General features: G+C 38.9%; 1 protein-coding gene across 2 annotated transcripts in view; it reads left to right on the top strand.

The window, feature by feature from the left end:
• Nucleotides 1–24,176, top strand: part of COPG2 (COPI coat complex subunit gamma 2) — a 95,622-nt gene that overhangs the window by 16,181 nt on the left and 55,265 nt on the right. For both annotated transcript variants that reach the window (XM_021699293.2, XM_021699294.2), the window contains exons 5-9: nucleotides 8,998–9,077; nucleotides 16,865–16,940; nucleotides 18,432–18,524; nucleotides 20,082–20,168; nucleotides 21,212–21,369. In XM_021699293.2, the coding sequence (XP_021554968.1) occupies nucleotides 8,998–9,077; nucleotides 16,865–16,940; nucleotides 18,432–18,524; nucleotides 20,082–20,168; nucleotides 21,212–21,369 (494 nt within the window). The remainder of the gene's footprint in view (nucleotides 1–8,997; nucleotides 9,078–16,864; nucleotides 16,941–18,431; nucleotides 18,525–20,081; nucleotides 20,169–21,211; nucleotides 21,370–24,176) is intronic.

The following is a 24,176-nucleotide window of genomic DNA, read 5'->3' as shown; positions in this document are numbered from 1 at the left end:
TATACAAAAAATAAGGTTAAATACAATGAAGGGATAGAATATGACTGTAAAAATGAAAATTAAAAAAGATTTAAAAAAAGGAATTGATAAGATATTGGTTGAAAAAGGAAAGAAGAAAAATTAAAAAAAAAAGAAATAGAAAAAGAAAAAAATAAGGAAAATTTTAAAAATTTACTTTGAAAGACTAAAGAATCATGATAAAAAAGCCATGGATTCTATGTGCAGTATTCCCCTAGCTCTGGAGTTCTGCCGTTCTCATTGATTGGTAAACTTGGTCTTGGCTGGCTGTTCTCGCTGGTCTTCTGGGGGAGGGGCCTGTCGCAGTGGTTCTCAGACGTCTTTGCCAGAGGCAGAATTGCCCCGCCCTTGCCGGTCTGGGCTAAGTAATCTGCTCGGGTTTGCTCTCGGGAGCTTTTGTTCCCTGCAAGCTTTCTGCACAGCTTTGGAGGATGAGAGTGAAAAGGGCGGCCTCCCAATCTCTGCCCCGGAGGAGCCGAGAACTCGGGGCCCCGCTCCTCGGTGCACCCCCAGAGAAAAGCAGTTAGTCACTCCTGTCTCCCCGGTCTCCAGCCACACTCCGTGCTCACCTGGCCTGTGACCGAGCGTTTCTATCTCTGGCACACGACCCCATGTGGAGTCTCCAAACCCAGCAGATCCCTGCAGTGCACTCCCACGCCGCTCCTCCCCGGGGGAGGAAGGGGAGTCTCCCCGGATCTGCCGCTTGTTGGGTCCCTGCTGGAGGAGCAGTGGCCCAACTGTGCCGCGGATCATGGTTTATGGCAACCCCGAGCTGAGAGCCGGCGCCTCGGCTCCATCTCTGCAGCCGGCTTCCCCACTCCGATACCTGGGAGCTCTGCCGCACTCGGGCACCCCCGGTCTTTCTGTGACCCCGAGGGTCCTGAGACCACACTGTCCCGGAGGGTTCCACCCCCTGCTTAGCCACTGGAGCGACGTCCCTCAGCGGAGCCAACTTCTACAAGTTCCCATTTTTGCTCCACCGCTCTATCACTTGCCGGTATTGGCTGACAGAGGCCTCCTCCCCCGCCGTCTATCTTCCTGAATATCGCCTCAGATTCACTTCTCCCCACATCCTACCTTCCAGAAAGTGGTCGCTTTTCTGTTCCTAGAATTGCTGCTATTCTTTTCTTCGATCTGTTGAGTTTCCTAGGACCAGATGAAATTTAGGTCTCCTACTCCTCTGCCATCTTGCTCACTCCTCTCTTTGTAGTTTCAATTTGCATTTCCCTAATGACTAATAATCTGAAACATCTTTTTGTGTGTTTTTGTTGCTTTATATATATATATTCCATGCTGAAGGATCTATTCATATCTTTTGCCCCTTTTTAATAATTTGGTTGTATATTTTCTTGTTTTTGATTTTTGAGAATTCTTTGTGTATTCTGGATACAAGTCCTTTATCAGATATGTTTCTTAAATATTTTATTCCAGTCTGTAGCTTGTTTTTTTCATTTTTTTAGTCTTTAAAGGAACAGAAGTTTTAAATTTTGATGAAGTCCAGTTTATCAATTTTTTTTCTGTTGTGGATTATGCTTCTGATCTGTATTATAGAAATCTTTGCCTAACCCAGCATCACAAAGATTTTCTCCTATGCCTTTTTTCTAGGCATTTTGATCCATTTTGAATTAATTTTTGTATTTGGTGTAAGGTAAGGGTTGTATTCCTTTTCCTCGTTTCACCACCTCTTCCTTTTCCTTGTACTTTATTTTCTTGACAAATGGTATGGGAATAGTTGCATATTAATATGGAAGGAGGAGGAAGAGATGATGATTGAGTTACATTGGCACATTGGAATATTCTGTTTTGTTTCATTGATCTGTATCTTTATTCTTATTCCAGTACCACACCATCTCGATGACTATACCTTTATAGTAAGTTTTAAATCAGGTAGTGCATGTGTTCCTTTGTTTTCCTTTTTCAAAAGGTTTGGGTCTTCTAGGTTCTTTGCCTTTCTGTATGAATTTTTAGAATCAGCTTCCATTTCTATTTTTTAAAGTCTGCTGGAACTTTGATGGGGATTACATTGAATCTGAAGATCAATTTGAGGAGAATTGACATTTAAACATTGTGTTTTTTGCTCCACAAACATGGTATTTATCTCCCCTTTTTCAGGTCTCTTTAATTTCTGTCAGCAGTATTATAGCTTTCAGCATACAAGTCTTATACATATTTTGCGAATTTATCCTTAAAGTAGTTAAGATTTTTAAAATACTATTGTATTTGTATTGTTTGTAAGTAGTTTTAGAAATTAAATTGGTTTTTGCATAACAAATGATTTTGTTAAATTCATTTATTCTAGGAGTATTTTGGAAGATTCCTTAGAATTTACTTTTTCCTTTTCAATCTGTAGGCCTTTGATTTATTTATCTTACCTTACTGTCTTCTTGCACTATTGTACAATATAAATAGAAGTGATGGTAGGGATCATCCTTGTTTTGTTCTTGATCTTAGGGTGAAGGTATTTAATCTTTCACCAGTAAGTATGGTGTTAGCACTTAAGTTTTTCACAAATGGCCTTCATCAGGTTGAGGAAGTTCCATTCTATTCCTAGTTTGCTGAGAGATTGTGTGTGTGTGTGTGTGTGTGTGTGTGTGTGTGTGTGTGTGTGTGAGAATAAGTATTGAATTTTGTCAAATGATTTTTTTATATCCATTGGATTATCATGGCTTTTCTTTTTCAGTATGTTAATATGGTGAGATGCATTTATTCATTATTCTGGAAAATAGAAAGTCTTTCATTTTTGTTTGTTAAAGTTTGTTAAGGATTTTTGGGTCTGTGGTCATGAAATCTGTACTTTTTTCTTACAATATTTTTGTCTGGATTTTGTATTTGGATAATGCTGGCCTTGTAAGATGAATTGGGAAGTGTTTCTTCCTTTCTTCCTCTTCTGCTTTCCGGAAGTGTTTTTGTAGAATCATTATTAATTTTTCCTGAAGTGTTCGATGGAGTTCAATATTGAAGCCATCTTTTTTTTTTTTCTTTTAGAGGGAGGGGAGGGACGAAGGGAGAGGGAGAAAGAGAATCTTTTTTTTTTTTTTTTTTTTTTATTTATTTGACAGAGAGCAAGCAAGAGAGGGAACACAAGCAGGGGGAGTGGGAGAGGGAGAAGCAGGCTTCCTGCTGAGCAGGGAGCCGGATGCGGGGCTTGATCCCAGGACCCTGGGTTCATGACCTGAGCCAAAGGCAGATGCTTAACAACTGAGCCACCCAGGCACCCTGAGAAAGAATCTTAAGCAGGCTCCATGCCCAGTACCTGCGGAGCCAACTAGGGGCTCGATATCACAACCCTGAAATCATGACCTGAGCCAAAATCCAGAGTCAGACTCTTAACCTACTGAGCCACTCACATGCCCCAAAACCATCTTCTTTAAGGGAAGGTTTTTGAAAATTAACTCCATTAAAAAGAAATAGATATGGTACTATTCAGATTATTTATCTTCTTCAGTGAGGTCTGGTAATTCGTGTCTTTCAAGGCATTTATCCATTTCATGGAAGTCGTTGAACTTTGTTTCCCTAAAACTGTTCATGATATTCTCTTATTTTTTTAGTGTTTGTAGGATCTGTAGTAATGTCTTTTCTTTCATTCTGATACTGGTAAATTGTTTTCTTCTATTCCTGGGAACTTTATCTAGAGCTTTATAAACTTTATTGATCTCTTCACACAACCAGCTTTTTGTTTCATTGACTTTTCTCTATTGTTTTTTTCTTTCAAACTAATTGTGCAAAAAAACAGAATGCTGAAAAGTCATGCCATAAGAAGGGGGGAGAAAAAGAAAGATCAATCAAGAAGGACAAACATAAATCATATAATAAGATGGTAAATATAGACCCAGATATATTACTATCTATATTAAATGTAAATGAAGAACACAAAGAACATTTATAAAAATCAACTATATACTGAGCCATAATTCAAGGTGCAACAAATTTTTAAAGGAATGAAATTGTACAGATTGTGTTCTCTAATTAAAAAGGATTGGTGTTGGAAATGAATAATAAAAGAGTCCCTAGGTAATTCACAAAATGTTTTGATATTAAAAACCTATTTCTGTTTGTTTCTAGCCATGATGCAGTTAAGGGGTTAGGTTTATCCTGCTACTGCAAATACCTAGAAAATCGAACAAAATATATTAAGTAGTTTTCAGACATTAGATTAACAGGCATCCCAGGATTATGATCCGAAGAAAAAGAAAAAAAGTGAGCCCTAGGATTGCATTAGCTCATTGCCTAGAGGCAGATTACAGGTATCAGGTCAAGGAGGGCACACTGAAAAGGAGCCTAGTTATCTCTCTGAGTTGAGAAAACAGATGGAGTACAAGGAAGCCAACCAAGAAAGCTCAAATTTGTAGGGCAGAGTACTAGAGAGGACATAAGTCAGGGGAGAGGGAGAGAAGCAAGAAAGGAAGGAAGTAGTTCCAGCAATTTGCTGCGGGGCTCCCCTTGAATCTTTGGGTAAGAATTGATCTGTGCATATATAGAAGGAAAATACTCAAGGCTAAAGAAAGAATCACCAGAACACAGGACTGAGAATAGTTCCTATTTCCATCCAGTGAGAGCAGAAAAACCTTGTCATCTGGCATAGTTCTCAGGCATCATCACCTTAGTAATGGGAATATATTAGACGTGTACTAAAGCTTAAAAAGGCTCAAAAGCAAATCTCAAAAGTAAAAATTTGATTCCAGGTAATTTAATCTCATGAAGAGTAAAGTACAATACCATGTAAAAGAATACAACAAAATCTAGCACCAAACAATATAAACTTCACAATATACAGCATCCATTAAAAAATTATGAGGTAAGCAAAGAAGCAGGAAAATATTATCCATGACCAGGAGAAAAATGGATCAATAGACCCAAACCAGAAATGATAAGATGATGGAAGGAGCAGATAATGACATAAAACAGCTATTATATATAGAGCCTTTATGCCTAAGAATATATAGAAAGACATAATAAGAATGAGGAGCAAAATAGAAGGCATCCAGAGAGACCCAAATGTGCCTTCTAGAAGTTAAGGAAAAATATTTATATGAGCTAGCATATACTAAATGAAAAATATACCTCATGGGGTTAATAGCAGAGTAGAGACTGTAGGGAAAAAAAATCAGTAACCTTGAGGACAGATAGAAATTATCCAAAATGAAGCCAAGAGAGAAAAAGGACTGAATAAAAATGAACAGAGCACTAATGCGATAATAGTTTGGAAGTTCTTCTAGTGGTTATCCTAGAAATTACAACATGATTATTTGACTTTCAGTATTTAGTATCCATCTTTATCTTGTACCTGTTCGTGGAAGATTTGAAAACCTTAGGACACTCTTATGTATATGAATATATAAACATATATATATGTATATATATATACACACGCACATTTACTCACGTATGTCACAACGCATCATTTCTTGTGTGTTTTTTGGTTGTTCATTGTGATTTATCCACGTCCTCACCACTTTTTAAAGAAAGTATTTTTTTAGAGAAGTTTTACGTTCACAGCAAATTAAAAGGAAGATACAGAGATTTTCTGGATACTCCCTGACGCCACAACTTATCAACATCCCTTACCGGTGTTGTAAATTGGTTACAGTACATAAACCTACAGTGACACGCCATAATCACACAGAGTCCATAGTTTATGTTAATATTCACTCTTGGTGTTATACATTACGTGGATTTGGACAAATGTATAATGACATGCATCCATCATTAAATATTATACAGAGTATTTTCACTGACCTAAAAAATCTTCTGTGCTCCAGCTATTCATTCCCCATCCTAACCCCCAAAACCTGGCAACCACAGATGCTTTTACTGTCTCCATAGCTTTGCCCTTTCTAGAATGTCATGTAGCTGGAATTATATAGCATGTATCTTTTACTGATTGATTTCTTTCACTTGGTAATATACATTTAATTTCCTCCCTGTCTTTTCACGGCTTGATAGCTCATTTTCTTTTTAGTGCTGAGTAATATTCTGTTGTCTGGATGTGCCACAGTTTATCCATTCACCTACTAAAGGACATCTTGGTTGCTTCCAAATTTTGGCAATTATGAATAAAGCTGCTATAGAGTGCCGGGCTGGCTCGGTCAGTAGAGTGTGTGACTCTTGATCTTGGGGTTGTAAGTTCGAGCCTTATGTTGGGTGTAGAGATTACTTTAAAGAATTAAAAATGAAATAAAAATTTTTAAAAATGCTATGAACATCTGTATGCAGGTTTTTAGGTGGATGTAAGTTTTCAACTTCTTTTGGTAAAACCAAGGAACATGATTGCTGGATTGTACGGTAAGAATATGTTTAGTTTTGTAAGAAATCACCAAACCTTCTTTCAAATTGGCTATACCACTTTTATTCCCACCAACAATGAATGAGAGTTCCTGATGCTCCACATCCTTATCAGCATTTGGTGTTGTCAGTGTTCTGGATTTTGACATTCTAATAGGAATGTAATGATATCTCATTGTTTTTATTTGCCTTTCCCAAATGACATATGATGTGGAGCATCTATAATATAAAAAATTCTTACATTTGAATACTTACACTTTCATATACTTATTTGTCATTTATCTGTTTAAGTGAAGTGTCTTAAGGTCTTTGGCTCATTTTTAATCAAATTGTTTTTCTTATTTTTTACTTTTAAGAGGTTTTTATATATTTTGGGTGATAGTCCTGTATCAGATGTGTTCTACAAATATTTTCTCCCAGTCTGTGGCTTGTCTTCTCATCTTCTTGACATTGTCTTTTGCAGAGCTGAAGTTTTTATTTTTTAAGATTTTATTTATTTATTTGACACAGAGAGACACAGCCAGAGAGGGAACACAAGCAGGGGGAGTGGGAGAGGGAGAAGCAGGCTTCCCGTGGAGCAGGGAGCCTGATGTAAGGCTCGATCCCAGGACCCTGGGACCATGACCTGAGCCGAAGGCAGACGCTTAACGACTGAGCCACCCAGGAGCCCCTGAAGTTTTTACTTTTAATAAAGGCTGGCTTCTCTCTCTCTCCTCTAAAGAAAGGGGGGGTGGTGCCTGGGTGGCTCAGTCGGTTGGGCATCCAACTCTTAATTTTGGCTCAGGTTATGATCTCAGGGTCATGAGATTGAGCCCTGCATCGGGCTCCATGCTGTGCATGGAGCCTGCTTAAGATTCTCTCTCTCCCTCTGCTCTTCTCCCTGCCCACTCCCCCCAAGAAAAGGCTGGTTTATTCATTATTTCTTTTATGATCATACCTTTGGGGTTGTATCTAAAATGTTATCATCATATCCAAGGTCATCTAGGTTTTTTCCTAGAAGTTTTACAGTTTTGCATTTTGTATTTAGGTCTGTGATCCATTTTGGGTTAATTCTTGTTAAGACTGTAAGGTCTGTGTCTAGATTCATTTTTTTTTGCATGTGGGTGTCCAATTCTTCTAGTACCATTTGGTGAACAGACTGTCTTTGCTCCATTGTACTGCCTTTGGTCCTTTGTCAAAGATCAATTGACTGTATTTATATGGGTGTATTTCTCAGTGTCTATTCTGTCCCATTCATCTATTTGTCTATTCTGTAGCTAATACCATACTGCCTTGTTACTGTTTACCACTTTTCCTTCACTCTCCATTTCTTGCTATATTTCTGAGTTATTATCTAGAATAATTTTCCCTGAGCCTGGAGAATATACCTTTTAGAATCTTGTCCTTCCTAGACTTTGGATACTTTATCCTATGCCTGGAAGGTCCCGGGCCTATACTTCTCTGGCTGGGTGGTGTTTGTTTTTCCATTTTGGCATTTATGAATTTCACTTCATTTTACCCTTGGCTATGTAGGTAAATTTTTTGTTCCTCTTTTATTCAACATTTCAGTGTGTTTGTTTAGGCAGTATATTTTAGTGGTTTCTGGCACCTCTTTGCCAACACTTTGTATTGTCACTCTTTTGAATTTTAGCCATTTTGGTGGGTGTGAGGTGGTATCTGAAATAAGGTTTTTTGTATTTCCCTGATGACTGATGTTGAGGGCCCCACCCCCCATTTTTTGTGCTTTAGCTCAATTTTTGGTGTCTCCAATTTTATTCTGCTTCGTGGTAGATTTTTATTTTGGGGGAGAGGACAACTTTTCTTCAACTCTGAAGTTTTGGTATTTATTTTTTGTTTTCTTCTAATGGTAGCTTCGTGTGGGTGTCATCTGCCCCATTCATCTGACCCCGACTGGCTTTCTCTTTCTTGGGGTGATTTTTTTCTGTGTTTTATCACCATGAGAATCCTCACTTCCTTCTTCTCTTTCCTTAATGGGCTCAGTAGTCTCCACCAGGTTCTTTCTACAGCTTGGATTCTGGAGCTGGGTCTGGTGTATTTGAGTTTCACTACTTATAAGAAATGTGAAGTTGTTGGTAGAGAATGTGGCTAGATAGGCTAGAGGAACCAGTGCCCATAGTGTATGAATAAACCAGAGACCAGGCGAGGAGGAACGTAGATGAAACTTTACTATTGTTATGTGAACTGTTACTTTGGACCCAGATATCTTGATAACTGAAATCTTGATACTTGAAAATGGAAGTTGGTTATACAAGCACAAATACTTCAAGGAAAAACATCTGTGTATGTTGGACTGAGGAAGATAAGGAGCCTGCATGTCTCTCCATCCATATATTTAAAGAATTTTAAAAGCACATTTTCCAGGATAATCCTTTAACACTTGGAGAAATCTATGTCTTTGGATTTACACTGTCAAAGTTTGGATCTATGTGTAAATATCATTTAAAAAATTTTTAATTTAAATTTTAAAATTTTCACCTAGATGTTTTTTCACTGTGTCAGTGCATCATTTACTTGTTTAGGAAACAGTAGTGTTCTGAACGTTTTCTCATCCAGATATTTTCAGAAGGATTTTTTTGGTAGATGAGAATCTTATTAAGAATAACCTTCTAAATATATCTACTTGGGGCCCTCACTTAAACAGTTTAAAGAACCATTTCCTTATGAATAACCTGTCGCCTTATATAAATAATTTTTCAGCAAACACTGAGAAGAATGTGCTACCTTACCATCAAAGAAATGGCTACAATCTCTGAGGATGTGATAATTGTCACAAGCAGGTATGTGAATGGTCAGAACCTAACATGGAGTACTTATATAGTTAGTGGAATATTTGTTGTTCTTTTTCTATTAGTTTTACTTTTTTGACTGTAAGAAAGCAAATAGGAATTAAAAAAAAAATCTTAAAACATTCTTTCCTAAAATGTGGTTGTCATCATGTGAAAACCATGTCTATCTGATAAAGCAAAGGAGTCGCAAAGGGTAATGCTAACACATTTGCTAATACATTTTAAATGTTCATAATAATATGTAAACAGAACCAAAATGTAAATGATACATTGACATAAAATATTTACAATACGTATATCAAAAGGCTAGTATATATAATATGTAAAGAACTCTTCTACTTCAAAAAAATTCCAAGTGATAGTTCTTACAATAACCAATATAAAGGATCTGATTGTTTTTAGTCATTCTCACATAACCAAAAATGTAGATTAAAAACTCAAATGAGTTATAAGATTTTTACCCTTCAATTTGGCAAAAAAGAAAAAAGGCAGTAGGTGCTTGTAAGGGAGACTGATATTCTTGTATATACAGGAGGCAGAATAATAAATTGGTTCAGGTTTTCTAGAAAGCAGTTTGACAGCATTCAAATGTTGAACATTTGAAAAGTTTTATCCCTTTGACACAGTAATACCATGTCGATGGAACTATGCTCAGAAAATAATCAGAGATAGCACAGGAAGACATATATAATAATGTTCATTGCAACACTGTTTACACTAGCCGAAAGGGTGAAACAGTTTAAATGTCTGCTGTTGTTAAATTTAATTATATATAACTTAATTAACCATGTCATAATCAGATTATGGGATTATTTTAATTTTTTGAAACATCTTTAATGATATGGAAAAGTCCTCATAAAGTGCTGAATGAGAGTTGGATTCAAGTCCATGTATTTTATATAGTCTCCCTTTAAAACATATTTTATGTACATATATAAAAATATATGGATGGAAATATGCTGATATATTACCAGTAGATTATCTGTGGGTGTTTGGGATTGTGGCTATTTATTTTCTTTAAAATTTTGAAAATTTCCCAGTGTCCTGGAGTCAGGATGGATAACCTAATTATTAATTATAATTCATTTAAGTGAATTTGGTCTTTGTACAACAACATAAATTTTGGAGGAGGGTGCTTGTTTTTAACCAGCAGTTGTATTGAGTAAGTTTCAATTAGTGAAGCTTTCAGCTGAAAATAACCGGAAGGCAGATGTAGTCACTAGGCATAGGGTAGCTAGTGTTGGTTCAGTAGCGCAACAATGTGAGGGCTGGTGTCTCTTGAATCTCACATGATTGCAGAATAGATGCCTGAATTACTGGCAGTGCACCATTCAAGGTGGGAGGGGTACCGGGAAGGGGGCACCATCTGCCTCTTTTATCAGGTATGCAATAGCTTTTCCCAAGGCAATTTGTAGATTTCATTTGACACAGCTGTGTTATACGACTCTGGTTAGGACCAGGAACGTGAGGATTTAGCTTTTAAAGGCCAAGTATTAGGGGCAGGCAGGGGAGAAGGGGTTGGAAATGGGTATTGGATTAGTTAGCTAACAATATTTGCCACGAGTAACAAACAGAAAATCTTCACTTGGATTGCTGTACTCACTAAATGTTGGAAAAATTAAAAATAGATTAGGGTTTTTTGTTTGTTTAGCTGTTAGTACTTCCCTCTGAATCCTGTTAGGCTGCCATGAATTATGGTTTGCTTCTAGCTCATTTTAAGTGATTAGTAGATGTAGTAGGCAGAATAATGGCCCTCCAAAGATATCCCTGGCCTAAGTCCCAGGACCTACGAATATGTTTCATTACACCGCAAAGGGCAAGTAAAGTTGCTAATCAGCAGGTAGGGAGAATAGGGTGGATTATGCAGGTGGGCCCGATAAGGATAAGGGTCCTTAAAAGTGGAAGAAGAAAGTGGAAAGGTCAGTAAAGAGATGTGATGATGGAAGCAGGTCACAGATGCGATGTTGCTGGAGGAAGGGGGCCATGAGCCAGGGAATGTGGGTGGCCCCAGCAGTTGGAAAAGGCAAGGAAATGGATTCACCCCTACAGCCTCCCGAAAGGAGGCCTGCCAATACCGTGATGTTATCCCGGTGAGACCTGTGTTGCATTTCTAACTTACAGAACTGTAAGATAAAGAAATGAATGTGGTCTTTCGTCTTTACGTTTGTGGTAATTTGTTACAGTAGCCATAGAAAATGAGTAAATCGTGTAACGTATAAGCATCAAATCAACACATTGTGTACTTTAAAATTATACAATGTTATATGACAATTATATCTCAAAGCTGGGGGAAAAACTACTAGAGATTTTGGTACCTGGAAGTGGGGTGCTGCTGTAACAAATACCTAAAAATGTGGAAGTGGCTTTGGGAATTGGGCAATGAGTAGATGCTGGAAGAATTTGGGGGAACATGACAGATAAGGCCTACATTGCCCTGAACAGAGTGTTAGTGGAAAGCTGGATGTTAATGACCTTGGTAGACTCAGAAAGAAGGGAGGAGCAGGGTAGGGAAAACACTTATCACTGTAGAGAATGCTCAGATCCTTGTGAACATACTGTTGGTAGAAATATGGACACTAAAAGCACTGCTGGGAGGGCTCAGAAGGAAATGAGGAAGGTGTTAGCAACTGGAGGGAAGGGGACCCTTGTCCTATAGTGGCAGAGAGCTTAGTAGGATTGTGTCCTGCAGTTATATAGAAATCAGGACTTGTGAGCTTAGATGTTTAACTGAGATTTCCAGAGTGTCAAGGTGCGGCCTGGTTTCTTTTTACCACTTACAGTACAATTTGAGAGTAGAGAAATAAATTGAGACACCTGTTCAAGACCCAGGAGTTCTTTACAAAAATCATTATGTTGTGCACCTGAAACTGAGACGTTATATGACTGAGACTCTTACAGCGGCAGCACCACTGCTAGTCTGGACTGAAAGGGACAGAGAGAGGACAAAGTGAAAGAAGGTTGTCAGGGTCCCAAATTCTCCAGTAGGAAACCGGCTGAGAAGACTGCTCAGCTTTAAACAGGCGCCGCCCTCACAAAAAGGAAGGATGGCTCTGAGGGCAGGGTTACAGGCCCATAGTGTAGAGCTGAGAATGATGGAGAATTCTACCCGGCAGCTGAAACCTTCTCCGGTTTGCTTGGCTGGATTTCAGAATTGCTTAGGGCCAGTGACTTTTTTTTCTTCTCTTTTTTTCATTCCGTTTTCTCCTTGTGAACAGGAAAGTCTGTAAGTGCTATCCCGTGGTAGCCCCACGCTTTTATTTTGGGAGCAACTTGTTTTCTAGTTCCACAGGCCCACAGGTGGAGAGGAATTTTGCCTCGGGAGAGAGTATACCCAGTCTCACCTGTACCTAACTGATTTTGATGCTAAGATCAGGATTTTTGAATCAGTGGGATTTTGATGAGCTTTTGGACTTTGAGTTGGTGCTGTAATGCATTGAGATCTGGGGGGATCTTGGGATGGAGTGAATGTATTTTGCTTCTGAGATGGATGCAGCCTTGCTGACATGGTGATCTTAGCCCAGTGAGCCCTGTGTTGGACTGCTAATCCACGGAACTGTAAGATAATCTTTTATTTTAAGCCACTAATTGTGGTCATCTGTTACAGCAGGAATAGAAAACTAATAGAGTAGATGACCCCTCTGCATATGTAGACAGTTGTGTGACCTTGCTGAGAAACCATGGAGATTAAAAATTCTGAAGAAAATCAGACACTTCATAAAAGGGTATACAAATGGCCAAGAAATACATGGAAATGTTCTCAATATTATTAGTCATCAGGGAAATGCAGGTTAAAACCTCAGTGAGATATCCTTCCATACCCACTAGAATCTTGGTTAAAATAACAAAACCTGACCACACCAAAATCAACGAGCCTGCTCCAACACCAAGTATACTGTAGGTGGGAATGTAGAATGATATGATCACCTTAGAAGAACTTATGCAGAAAACTTATAAGAGGAAAAAATAATTTAAAGCCCTGAAAGACTCAAAGTGTACTTGAACAAATGTACATGTTTTTGAGTAGATCAATTAAATATCATAAAGATTTCAGTGCTCTCTAATTTGTAAAATCAATGCAGTCTCAGTGAAAAAAATCAACAGGCTATATATTTTGGAGTTAGAAAAGTTGATGCTAAAGTTTACATGGAAAAACAAACATTTAAGAATAGCCAGGAAATAACTGTAAAAGAAAAACTGTGAGCTCTACCGGCCACTGCAGTATTGAGGCCTGAACACTTAAAACAGTGTGGTGCTGACACACGAATAGACCCCTAGAATAAAATTGTATGATGACTCTGTAATGAGTCACCTTGGCCATGCTGATCTACATTTTCAGAATTTCCTGGTCCAAATGGAAAGCATAGAATTAGACCCAAATACACGTGGAAAATTAGTATTTGCCAAAGTGGCATCTCTAATCACTGGGGTAAACAGGTACTTCTTAATATATGATGCTGGGACAACTGAGTAGTCACTTGGAAAAATAAAATTAGATCTATATTTCACATCCTATATACAAATAAACTCTAAATGGATAAGGAATATAAATTTTAAAAATGAAAGCATACAAGTACTAAAAGAAAACGAGTGTATTCCTCTTTATTTTTGTTGTAGGGAAAAGCTTTTGTTAGGACTGCAATTCCAGAGGCAAAGATAAAGATTGATTAAATTTGACTACCTAAGTTTCTCTTAATTAATGGCAAAAACACCACATAGAAGATGATTCAGGGGTTTTCAGTAGGTCTAAGTTGTACAGTTTCTTATGTTCATGTATCCTACACGACATTGCCACTCATTTTATGGCAAAAATGGTGTGACAGTAGGCTCATGACTTAAGAGATCCGGTAGTTTTACCATATTCTGTTTCACCTAGGAGCTGACAGCCTAGTGGGATGATGGGATGACCTACTGAATGCTCAACTGAGGTAGTAGGTTAGAGATGAGACCCCGTTCAGTTGGAAAATTCTCCTGTAGGATGCAGTCTCTGCATTACATTGATGGTCAGTGTAGTGTATGGTACCAATAAATACAATATGTGGGACCAGGAATTAAGAGGTAGAAGTAGGACATGCTTTTCTCACCTTTGCTCCCAGTCACCCACTTGTAGAACTTATGCTTCCCATCCCCACCCAGAATGTGGGTTAAAGGCCCTGTTTCCCAAGGGACAGTGTTTTCACGGATGAACAGGGGGAAGCATTTAACCCATTGACTTCTGGCTCCCACTGTTTGAGGATTGCCTTCAGCACAGAAATACTGCACACTTCTGGATCTATGTGTCTGAGTGACAAGTTGGCAACCACAGGTACCCCATACTCCAGTGTCAGAGAAGTCCTGGGGCAGACAGGGAGCAAGTTTGCACATTCGAAATGATGACTACTGTTAGGCTGCTTTGGATTATTTATGTAGGGGACCAGCAGGTAAAGAAAGGAGCTGCTGTCCTCATAGAGTTAATTGACCTTGATCACTGTCAGGAGCTAGGCTTGTTGCTATACAAACGTGGAAGAGAGGACTGTATCTGGAATTCAAGGTATTGAGTATATTTTGATGTGTTCATGCCTGAGACAATGGTGAATAGAGAATAGGGAACAGCCAGTGGTCCAGCCCTGGTAAATCTCCAACAAAGAGCTCAGATTCTTTGGGATAAAGGTTTGAGCCACTTACCAGACACCTGACTAAGATGAGCTAAAGTGCTGGCTAAGAGTGAGGGAAATATAGAAGGGGTGATTATGGGAAGGAGATGGTGAACCTCAGTTACGGCTTTGGAATGTGTTGTAGCAGCAAGGATTGTACATATTCCACTCCTTTTCCTGTGTCTTGTAGAAATAGTGGATGGTTACCATCTCAAAGACTCGGTGATAGGTTAGATTTAATGGAGGACACATTCAAGTTTGAGGCGTGCAAAGGATGGACTGTTCTGGGTGCTGCCTTTGAGCCATCTCACATTTTCTCAGGCCTTCTCTGTGATCCCAGCTCTGCTTGCAGTCAGCTGCTCCGGGCAGGGTCCAGCTCCCTTGCGTCCGTAATGCCTGACTCCAAGCGCTCGCCGTGTGTTTGGCTTCTTGCCCTGCACTTCCTCTGGCACTCAAGTTTGGGCGCTCACCTAGAACTCCCCTGTGGGAGTTAACGTGTGGATTTAACCGAATGGGGAGTTAACACTCTGGGGTTAACTCTCTGCCGGTGGCTAAGACCTAGTGGGTAGATTCTTTCCTTTTCATCCCTTGGAAATGTGGTTCTGACATGGATCTCATAAAGCTCCTCAGAAGATCGCTCATTAAATAACTAGTTGCCTGCAGCAGTGACCCACTAGAGAAAATTTCTTTGTATTAATTTCCCTCCTTCCCTCCCTGTCTTCACTTCCCTTCCCTCAGAACACATTCCCGAATAAACTCCCTGTCTGTAAGCCTTTGTCAGGGCAGCCCAAACTAAGACAGAAGCATGGAGCAGTGGTTGGCAAACTATGGCCCGTGGCTAAAACTGCCGCCTCATTTTGTAAATAAAGTTTTATTGGAACACAGCCATGCCTATTTTTTATGTACTGTGCATGGCTGCTTTCATGCAGTACAGAAGCCAAGGAGAGAGACCTTAGAAGAAACTGAACCTGCCAAGCTTCAGTTTTTATCTAATTGGAAAAATGCAAATATTTATGAAGAAGACTGGTTGATAAATTATTTATATCTCAACAGTGGAAATCTGTGCCACTATTAAAATGGTATTTTAGATATATATTTGGATATTTAAAAATATATAGATACCTAAAATTGAAAGAAAACATCTACCAATAGGGAAAGATTCTTAAGCTATATTAAGTGAAAAAGGGAGGTGCCAGGAGAATGGAGATTCACCTGCATGTGTTTTTATGTCTCTATGGTTTTATAGATTTTTAAAAAGTTCCTTAAGAAAACATAAGCGACGGTTCACAATGACTGTCTTCAGTTGAGCGGCACTAGAGGCGAGGGTGGGTGAGGCAAGACTTGGACTTCGTGTTTTATACCCTTCTGAATGTTTTCAAAGCATACTCAGATGAAAATACTTCAATAACTAAAAAAATAAAGAAATTGAAGGACTATCAGTTCTTCACAGTTTTCTCCTCTTGGCATCCTGATGGAGCGAGGTGGAGTTGTAGGCTGTTTTGGACCCTGTGAAGGGGAGGCAAAAGGGGGGAGGGGGTGAATAGTCTGTTTGGGGGACAGGAAGATAAAAGGGTGAGTGACAGAGTATAGAGGCTAAAAACCTCTTTAAAGTATGGGCATGGAAGTCCGTAACTCCGTCCAACTCCTCTGCTTATTTTTTGAGACGCAGTAGAAAGGTCTGAAGGCATTGACAGTTGTTTAGAAAGCCGTTCCTGAGAGAGAGCATGACCTCGTGAGTTAATCATTGTAGTCCGTGTCTTTTAAGGAGTTGTCTAGTCTGATGGGTTTTTAGGATTTGGGGGTATTTCGGCCTGTGGCTCTCTAGACCATTGTCTTTACTTCTTATGCGAGTTATCAGTATCTAAAATTACATATTTTGTTAATGTGGTAGAGTATATTATCTCTCCTCTCATTAGTATGTTAGCTCCATGAAGGCAAAGACTTTGTTTTGCTTGCTGCTCTATTGGGATTTAGAACAGCCTTCTACCCGATAGTTTTAATATTTATCTGCAGAAGACACTCAATGAATATCTGCCGAATTAATCACTGCATTAAGATAATTATGGGGACAATTGGAATTAGCTAGGGGTGGACTCCACAGGAGAGATGTTAATTGATTCATGGTAACTCATTTGATTTTTTTCTTAGTCTGACTAAGGACATGACTGGAAAGGAAGATGTGTACCGAGGCCCAGCCATCAGGGCTCTCTGCAGAATCACTGATGTAAGTTCTCTTTGTTTCCTGAGGCATCAAAAGGGACACTGTGTTTATCTACAGGTGGCCATGTAAATTTAATAGGATTCCCTAGTCTGACTCTCTGAATCTTCGGTATTATAGAAACATGACCACCAGAAAGGCTTTTGTACCTCCAGGCTTTTTTTTCTTTCAGGTCGTCTTTTCCTTTTGTTTATTTAGATTAGTCTATTTTCTCTATATTTGCCCTCACAGAATTTTGTCGTAGTCAGGGAACGTTGCTTGCGGGAAACCAAAACCCATTTGAATTTTTTTTTTTTTTTAAACTTTATTATAGGAAATAGATCTCTCAGAATTTGAGGTAAAGCTTACAACAGATGCCAGAGCAAGAAACAGGGCAGCTCTAAGGAACTCAGCAGCAGGATTTCTCGGATATTTACAGTTATGATCCATCACTTAGCAGGCTCAGGCCTCCTTACTGAAATATTTGAGAGACCCTGGTTAGCCATCAGCCATCCAGTGGCTTGTAACCATGTAGATCTGAGTCAGGTGTTTAACTTGACGCCATCCCTCACATCTGGAGGGATGGGGTTATAGAGTATGTTAGGCTGTCCCTTTCTAGGAACTCTGAGTAGGAAAGGTTAAAATGAAAGGCAGGCTGGGCATTGCCAAGCATCTTGAATAATATTTCAGCTACATTCATGCCTGGGTATATTTTATGTGGATGGTTACAATCGTCTCAAGTTTTAAAGGTTGAGTAAGAGTAAATGGTAAATCTGGATCCTAAGAGGAGTAATAGAAATGGTATAGTGTTTTTTGCTGCTCAGCTGTTTGGCTGTGGTTGTTTTTGTTTTTCATATTAAATTGGTCGCCTAAGACGGGACAATGGCAGTCTGTAGCAGTAAGCCTGTCCACTTGAATATTGATCTCAGGTCTGTTTACACATCTTCATCTGCGACCACCTTCCCAGTGCTCAGCTTTCCTCCAGTTAAATTTAAAAAGAACTTTATTTTCAGAGGATTTCATATTGAGGGCTCACTGTAGTAGTATATTAAACATTTAAGATACTTAGGTATCTAAAACCAGGGATTACATTTGACTTATAGGACTCTATGGGATCCATATAAAATATATCCCCTTCATACAGAGGCATCTTCAGAATTTCAAAACAGCTCCATCCCCATCTAGGAATTTCTTTTATAACAGCCCTGAGTAAGTTGAGCCTCTACTTACGCCTTTGCTCAGACTGGGATTCTCCACTTTGAGACCGTTGATTTCGTTGTTGAACAGTTCATTTTTTTTCCTTCCATATACTCTTAAACAGTCCTCTTTGAAGATTTCACTCGGTTGTCTGGGTCCTGCCCTCTGGGATAGGATTGTGTTACATGATAATCCTTTTAATGCATTCTAAATACTGGCACAGAAACAAATAGATGACTAGTTTTTGTAAATTATTTTGAAGCAGTAATTTTGGGTGAAACTGTTTTGCTTCAACAGCGTTTTCTCTATGCATGTTATCAGGGAACAATGTTGCAGGCCATTGAGAGATACATGAAGCAGGCCATCGTGGATAAAGTCTCCAGCGTATCCAGCTCTGCACTGGTGTCTTCCTTAGTAAGTGAGCAAGTAGCTGCCTGGTTCTTAGCGGCGCTACAGTGTCTGGGGGAAAAACAAAGTATCACTGTGATTCTCTCACAAATGAAACATTCACAGAATATAGATACATCTCTATTACTTTATCCTGGAGTGTTTTATCAGAGGAGCATTAAAATGGGCAATTAAAAACATGAAATTTTCCCTCTTGGCGTGATGCTGTACAGATCTCTGTAAAGAGTCCTTGCTGTCTCAGCAGCCAATCAACTTAGTTTTTTTTTTTTTTTATGGGTTTTTGTTTTGTTTTGTTTTGTTTCTAATCGAGGTGTGAAAAAGTTCTAGGTTCAGTTGAAGTTCCTGATGAAGAAACACAATTGAGATTTTTTTCAGTGATAAAATCTGCATATTTGTATTTCAAACAGTGTAGCTAAAACTTGATGTAAATTCCTCCTTCTTTCCGTTTTTGGCTTAATGAATATTATTTATTCAGTATGAAATCTTTATACTATATGTCCCACATGTTAAGAATAAATGTACATTAAATCTTGGTTAAAAAAAAAAAACATGAAACTTTCATGTTGAAAGATTTTGGTAATCAGAGTTCTGTTGTATACCTAATGAAAATGGGGGTAAGGATGAGGTGGTGGACAGAGAAGACACTGGCCAATTTTTAAAAATTTTTATTTTTTAAATCTTTGTGAGCTGTACTTCTGCCTCTTGCCTTTTTACCTCAGTTTTCCTTAGCGTGTGTGGGGTCCTTCAATCCAAAGCCTCCTGTCCCACTTCTAAATTTCTTACCGGAAAGTGGTCTTTGTTTCAGCAGTACCTTTTCTTTCCCCTTTTTATCAAAACAAAATGCATTCATTACAGCTTTATCACATTGTGTTTGATGAAAATTGGTTGTTCCTCTGTGAATGGATTTAGGTCATCTGAATCACAAGAGGTTCTGGGTCTGGAATATAATTGGCCAAGTTTTACAGCAGGGGATATATCAGTACTGTTTCTTTTTTTTCTTCCAGTTGAGTTTCCTGGAAGTAAAACCAAGAATGTGAACATTATTTAAGCACCATTCTATTCACTAGCCCTTCCTTTGCTGTCTTTCCCCTCTCATTGCGTCCTTTCACCCAGGTCTCTCAGGCACCCCCCGCCCCCACACACACGTCTTGGAGAAAGTTTCTGGTTTATTACTTGCCTTGGGAGTAGAGACTTGAAATAGATTCCTAAAAGCTACAGAGTTGTCTCTTTCATTTGGAAATGTCTGTTAGTGATTTTTTTAAAATTATTATTATTATTATTATTTTTAAAGATTTTATTTATGTATTTGACAGAGAGAGAGACAGCGAGAGAGGGAACACAAGCAGGGGGAGTGGCAGAGGGAGAAGCAGGCTTCCTGTTGAGCAGGGAGCCCGATGCGGGGCTCGATCCCAGGACCCTGGGATCATGACCTGAGCCGAAGGCAGACGCCCAACGACTGAGCTACCCAGGCACCCCTGTTAGTGATTTTCTAAGAAAACCAGTTCATGCTTGCAAACCTCTAGTGACCATGCATGATCTACTCTTATTTTGCTCTGTGTCTAGCACATGATGAAGATAAGCCATGACGTGGTTAAGCGCTGGGTCAACGAAGCCCAAGAAGCGGCTTCCAGCGACAACATTATGGTCCAGGTACTGCCATTGAATCATATTGGGTCTTGAGACCAGCTTTCTTTAACCTTCCATCTTAGGGGCAATGTATTGACTTCCCAGACTTGTACTAGCTAAAGGCTAATATTGAGCAGCCTATTAGTACATATTCTCAAGTAGATATCCCACTGATTAGAATTACTGTCTGAGGCCTTGAGAGTGTTTTGGAAAAGCTGTAGGAATGTTCAGGAAGGATTCTTACGTTCAGCGGTAGTTGGAGATGCTCATTCCAAAGGTCCTTCATGCTGCATTTCCGTCCTTTATTTGAAAAGCAATTTGTGATGAAGGATGTCCCAATTCTAAGCTTTTCAGAACTTGGTTATGGTAGACATTACACAAACAGTGAAGAGTAATTTTTATTTTGTGAAACTTAAAAACCATCTTGTTGGGAAGATCTTTTGATATTCATTAATTCCTAATTAAAAGGAACAAGATTAAAATCTTAATTGGCAATTTTGTGTACTTGAGAGGATACTTATTCATCCCCTTTCAGTGTTTACAACTTCTCATGTTAGCGTATTTAGTTATGCGGATATCAAGTAGTAATTTTTCCCTCAAGAAACATTCTCGCTCTCTTAACTCTGATCATTGTGTTTTTACACAAAGGGCCATGATAATTACACTCCTTAAGCCTGCTTTAGGAGATTACTCCTTTAACTACTAACATGGCCACAGATGACTTAAAGCCACTAACAGAGACCTGTGACACTGGTAAAGCCTGGGACCCAAGAGCCTTTGTGCTAAGGATGTGTGGGGCCATGCTGAACCTGCTAGAGCCATCTTCGGATTGTATGTCACCTCTTTGATACTGCTTGTCCAGTCTGAATCTTTGATATCTGGGGGTGAAACTCATAAGAGTTTCTCAGCCTTGCCTGTGTTTGATTCAGTATGAAAAAGGTATTCTATTTGTATACATTTGACTTGGGTATCTTTTTACTAAAGTGCCGTATGATTTTATTTTCCTGGGAGTTTGTCCTCTTCCTCCTCAGCTTTCTGTGTGTTACATCCTTTTTTTTGTCCTTTAGTACCATGCATTGGGAGTCCTGTATCACCTTAAGAAGAACGATCGCCTTGCTGTTTCTAAGATGTTGAATAAATTTACTAAATCTGGTCTCAAATCACAGTTTGCTTACTGCATGCTGATCCGAATTGCCAGTCGCTTACTAAAAGAAAACGAAGAGGGGTAAGTGTCTTCACCTAAACCTAAGTAATTTTCTGTTTGCTGCTTAACCTACTTCTAAGTTTATTTCCTTTATGAATATTTTTTTGGGTAGCGCTGATTTTACAGATGGATTTGGTGTTTCCAAATTAAGAAAATTCATGGGATTCTAAGTAATGCAGCTTTTTTTTTTAACCTTAATGTATGCTCTGGTATATGTATTTAATAGATTACGATTGCCAATAATAAGAAACTGATATTGAACAAAAAATACTTAGAGATCATAAGATGTGCAATAATGTGAAAGCTGGAAGTGACATGAAGAATCTTGCTTGTTCCTTTTGTTTTTATAAAAGAATATTGAAGTGCTGCATTTAATGATTTATTTATTTAAAGGGCATGAAGGAGGAAAAGAGAATTCCACATTTGTAAGGCTCTTATATTGTTCATGAAGTAGTGTTATGTTGTTTGATGGTAGACTGTGATAATAGAAAGATGAATATTGTAATCTCTTAAGTAACCACTAAAGAAAAACATAGGAGGTGTAGCATAAATGTCAACAGAGAAGATAAAGTGGAATATTAAAAAAAATATTCGGTTGAGCTTCCTGCTTCTGATAATGGTGGAGTAGCTTGGTCACATTAGCCCACTGCAAATACTTATATCATTGGTAGAAAACTTTGCTTCCCCCCAAAAGTAGGAAAACCCACCACTATTTGAAAGTACTGGTGAGTGGTGAAAAGCAGGCAAAAACTGGAAGGAAGTTGATGTCTGAGAAGCAGAGGCTATACTAGGTGAGATTTGTGTATTTCTGGCTAGTCTCCAGAGATCCCACAGTTCCTAGATGTGGGATCACAGAAAGCCATAGTATTTACTGGACAGAGGGGTCAGAATATAGTTTGAGATTGGAAGAGTGATGAAAACCTATGGTGGAAATCCTGGAAAGGAAGAAACCACAATTGGGGTAAGCTCCCAAATCAATTTCAAACTCTGCAAAACTCTGTGGTTGACCACGGATCTATACGTGTAGAGGGGAAAACTAGGAAACCTGACTAACAGTAGCTGTGAACTGAAAGAACTGAGTGGAGATTCAGCTGCACCTCACTCACAGCCAAAGAGATGAAGTTTGGAGTTTGAGCCAGCCAAGTTAACTGCCTGCTAGAGAAACATCAAATTTCTAGAGTCTTTGCATCCTGTCATTCACAATGTTTATATACAGTAAGAAACTGATAGAAGGCAAAGAGTTTGGAAAATGTGACCAGTAGTTAAGAGAAAAAGCAGTCAACAGACACTGACTCTGATAGGACCTGGACATTGGAATTAGCAGACAAAAACTCTAACAGGCTTATAAAAGATGCTTTCAAGAGTTTTAATGGGAAATAGTTATAACGAATGAGCAGGGGAAATGAAAACTATAAGAAGGAACTAAAAAGAAATTCCAGAGCTTTAAATTCCTTGTTAGTCAGAATTCAACCAGAAAAGCAGAACCCATAGCAGATAAATATATAAAGAGATTTATTACAAGGAACTGGCATTTGCAATTTGGGAGCTTGCTAAGCAAGTCCAAGATCCTTAGGGCAGGCTGTCGGGAAGGGAGGATATCACAGGCAGGTGGGAACTCATGGGTACAGGCTGAAGCAGCTGTCCACTGGTGGAATTTGTCATCTCACATTTTACTGTAAGCAGCAAGATGAAACCAGGTCACACCTTCAACACTTTCCTTGGAAATTCCCTCAAGTAAAGAGTCAGGTTCATCAACTACAGGTTATGGTTTCCACAAAACTGCAGGACACAATTTCGCTAATCTGTCCACTAACCTATAACAAGTATCCACTTTACTCCAGTTTACAATAACTTCTTCCTTCTGTGCTCTTACAGGATCCTCCAAGACTGGATTTCCCCCCTCCCCTCCCCTCCCTCCTTCCCTTCCTTCCTTCCTTCCTTTTTAATTCCAGCATAATTAGCATATAGTGTTCTATTAGTGTCGGGTGTACAATATAGTGATTCAAGAATTCCATACATCACCCAGTCCTTATCAGAACAAGTGCACTCCTTAGTCCCCATCACCTATTACCCCATCCCCCACCCACCCCCCCTCTGGTAACCATCAATTTGTTCTCTATAGTTGAGTCTGTTTCCTTTCCTCTCTTTCCTTTGATCATTTGTTTCATTTCTTAAATTCCACATATAAGTGAAATCATATATTTTTCTCTGACTTATTTCACTTAGCATTATACTCTTGAGCTCCATCCATGTTGTTGCAAATAGAAAGATTGCATTCTTCCTTACAGCCGAATAATATTCACACACACACACACACACACACACACACACACACACACCCCTGTATTCTTTATCCATTGATCTATCGATAAACTCTTGGGCTGCTTCCATAATTTGGTTATTGTAAATAATGCTGCAATAAACATAGGGGTGCATGTATCCTTTTGAATTAGTGTTTTTGTATTCTTTGGGTAAATACCCAGTAGTGTGATTACTGGATCATGGGGTATTTCTATTTTTAACTTTCTGAGAAACCATAAACTCCATATTGTCTTCCGTAGTGGCTGCACCAGTTTGCATTCCCACCAGCAGTGCATGAGTGTACCTTTTTCTCCACATCCTCACCAACACTTGTTATTTCTCATGTTTTTGATTTTAGTCATTCTGACAGGTGTGAGGTGGTATCTCTGTGGTTTTAGGTTGCATTTCCCTGGTGATGAGTGGTGTTGAGTATCTTTTCATGTGTCTATTGACCATTAGTATGTCTTTGGAGAAATGTCTGTTCATGTCTTCTGCCCATTTTTAATTGGATTATTTGTTTTCTGAGT

The sequence above is a fragment of the Neomonachus schauinslandi genome, chromosome 12 (assembly GCF_002201575.2).
Source record: "Neomonachus schauinslandi chromosome 12, ASM220157v2, whole genome shotgun sequence".
NCBI classification, from domain to species: domain Eukaryota; kingdom Metazoa; phylum Chordata; class Mammalia; order Carnivora; family Phocidae; genus Neomonachus; species Neomonachus schauinslandi.
This window is presented reverse-complemented; position numbering and strand designations above follow the sequence as displayed.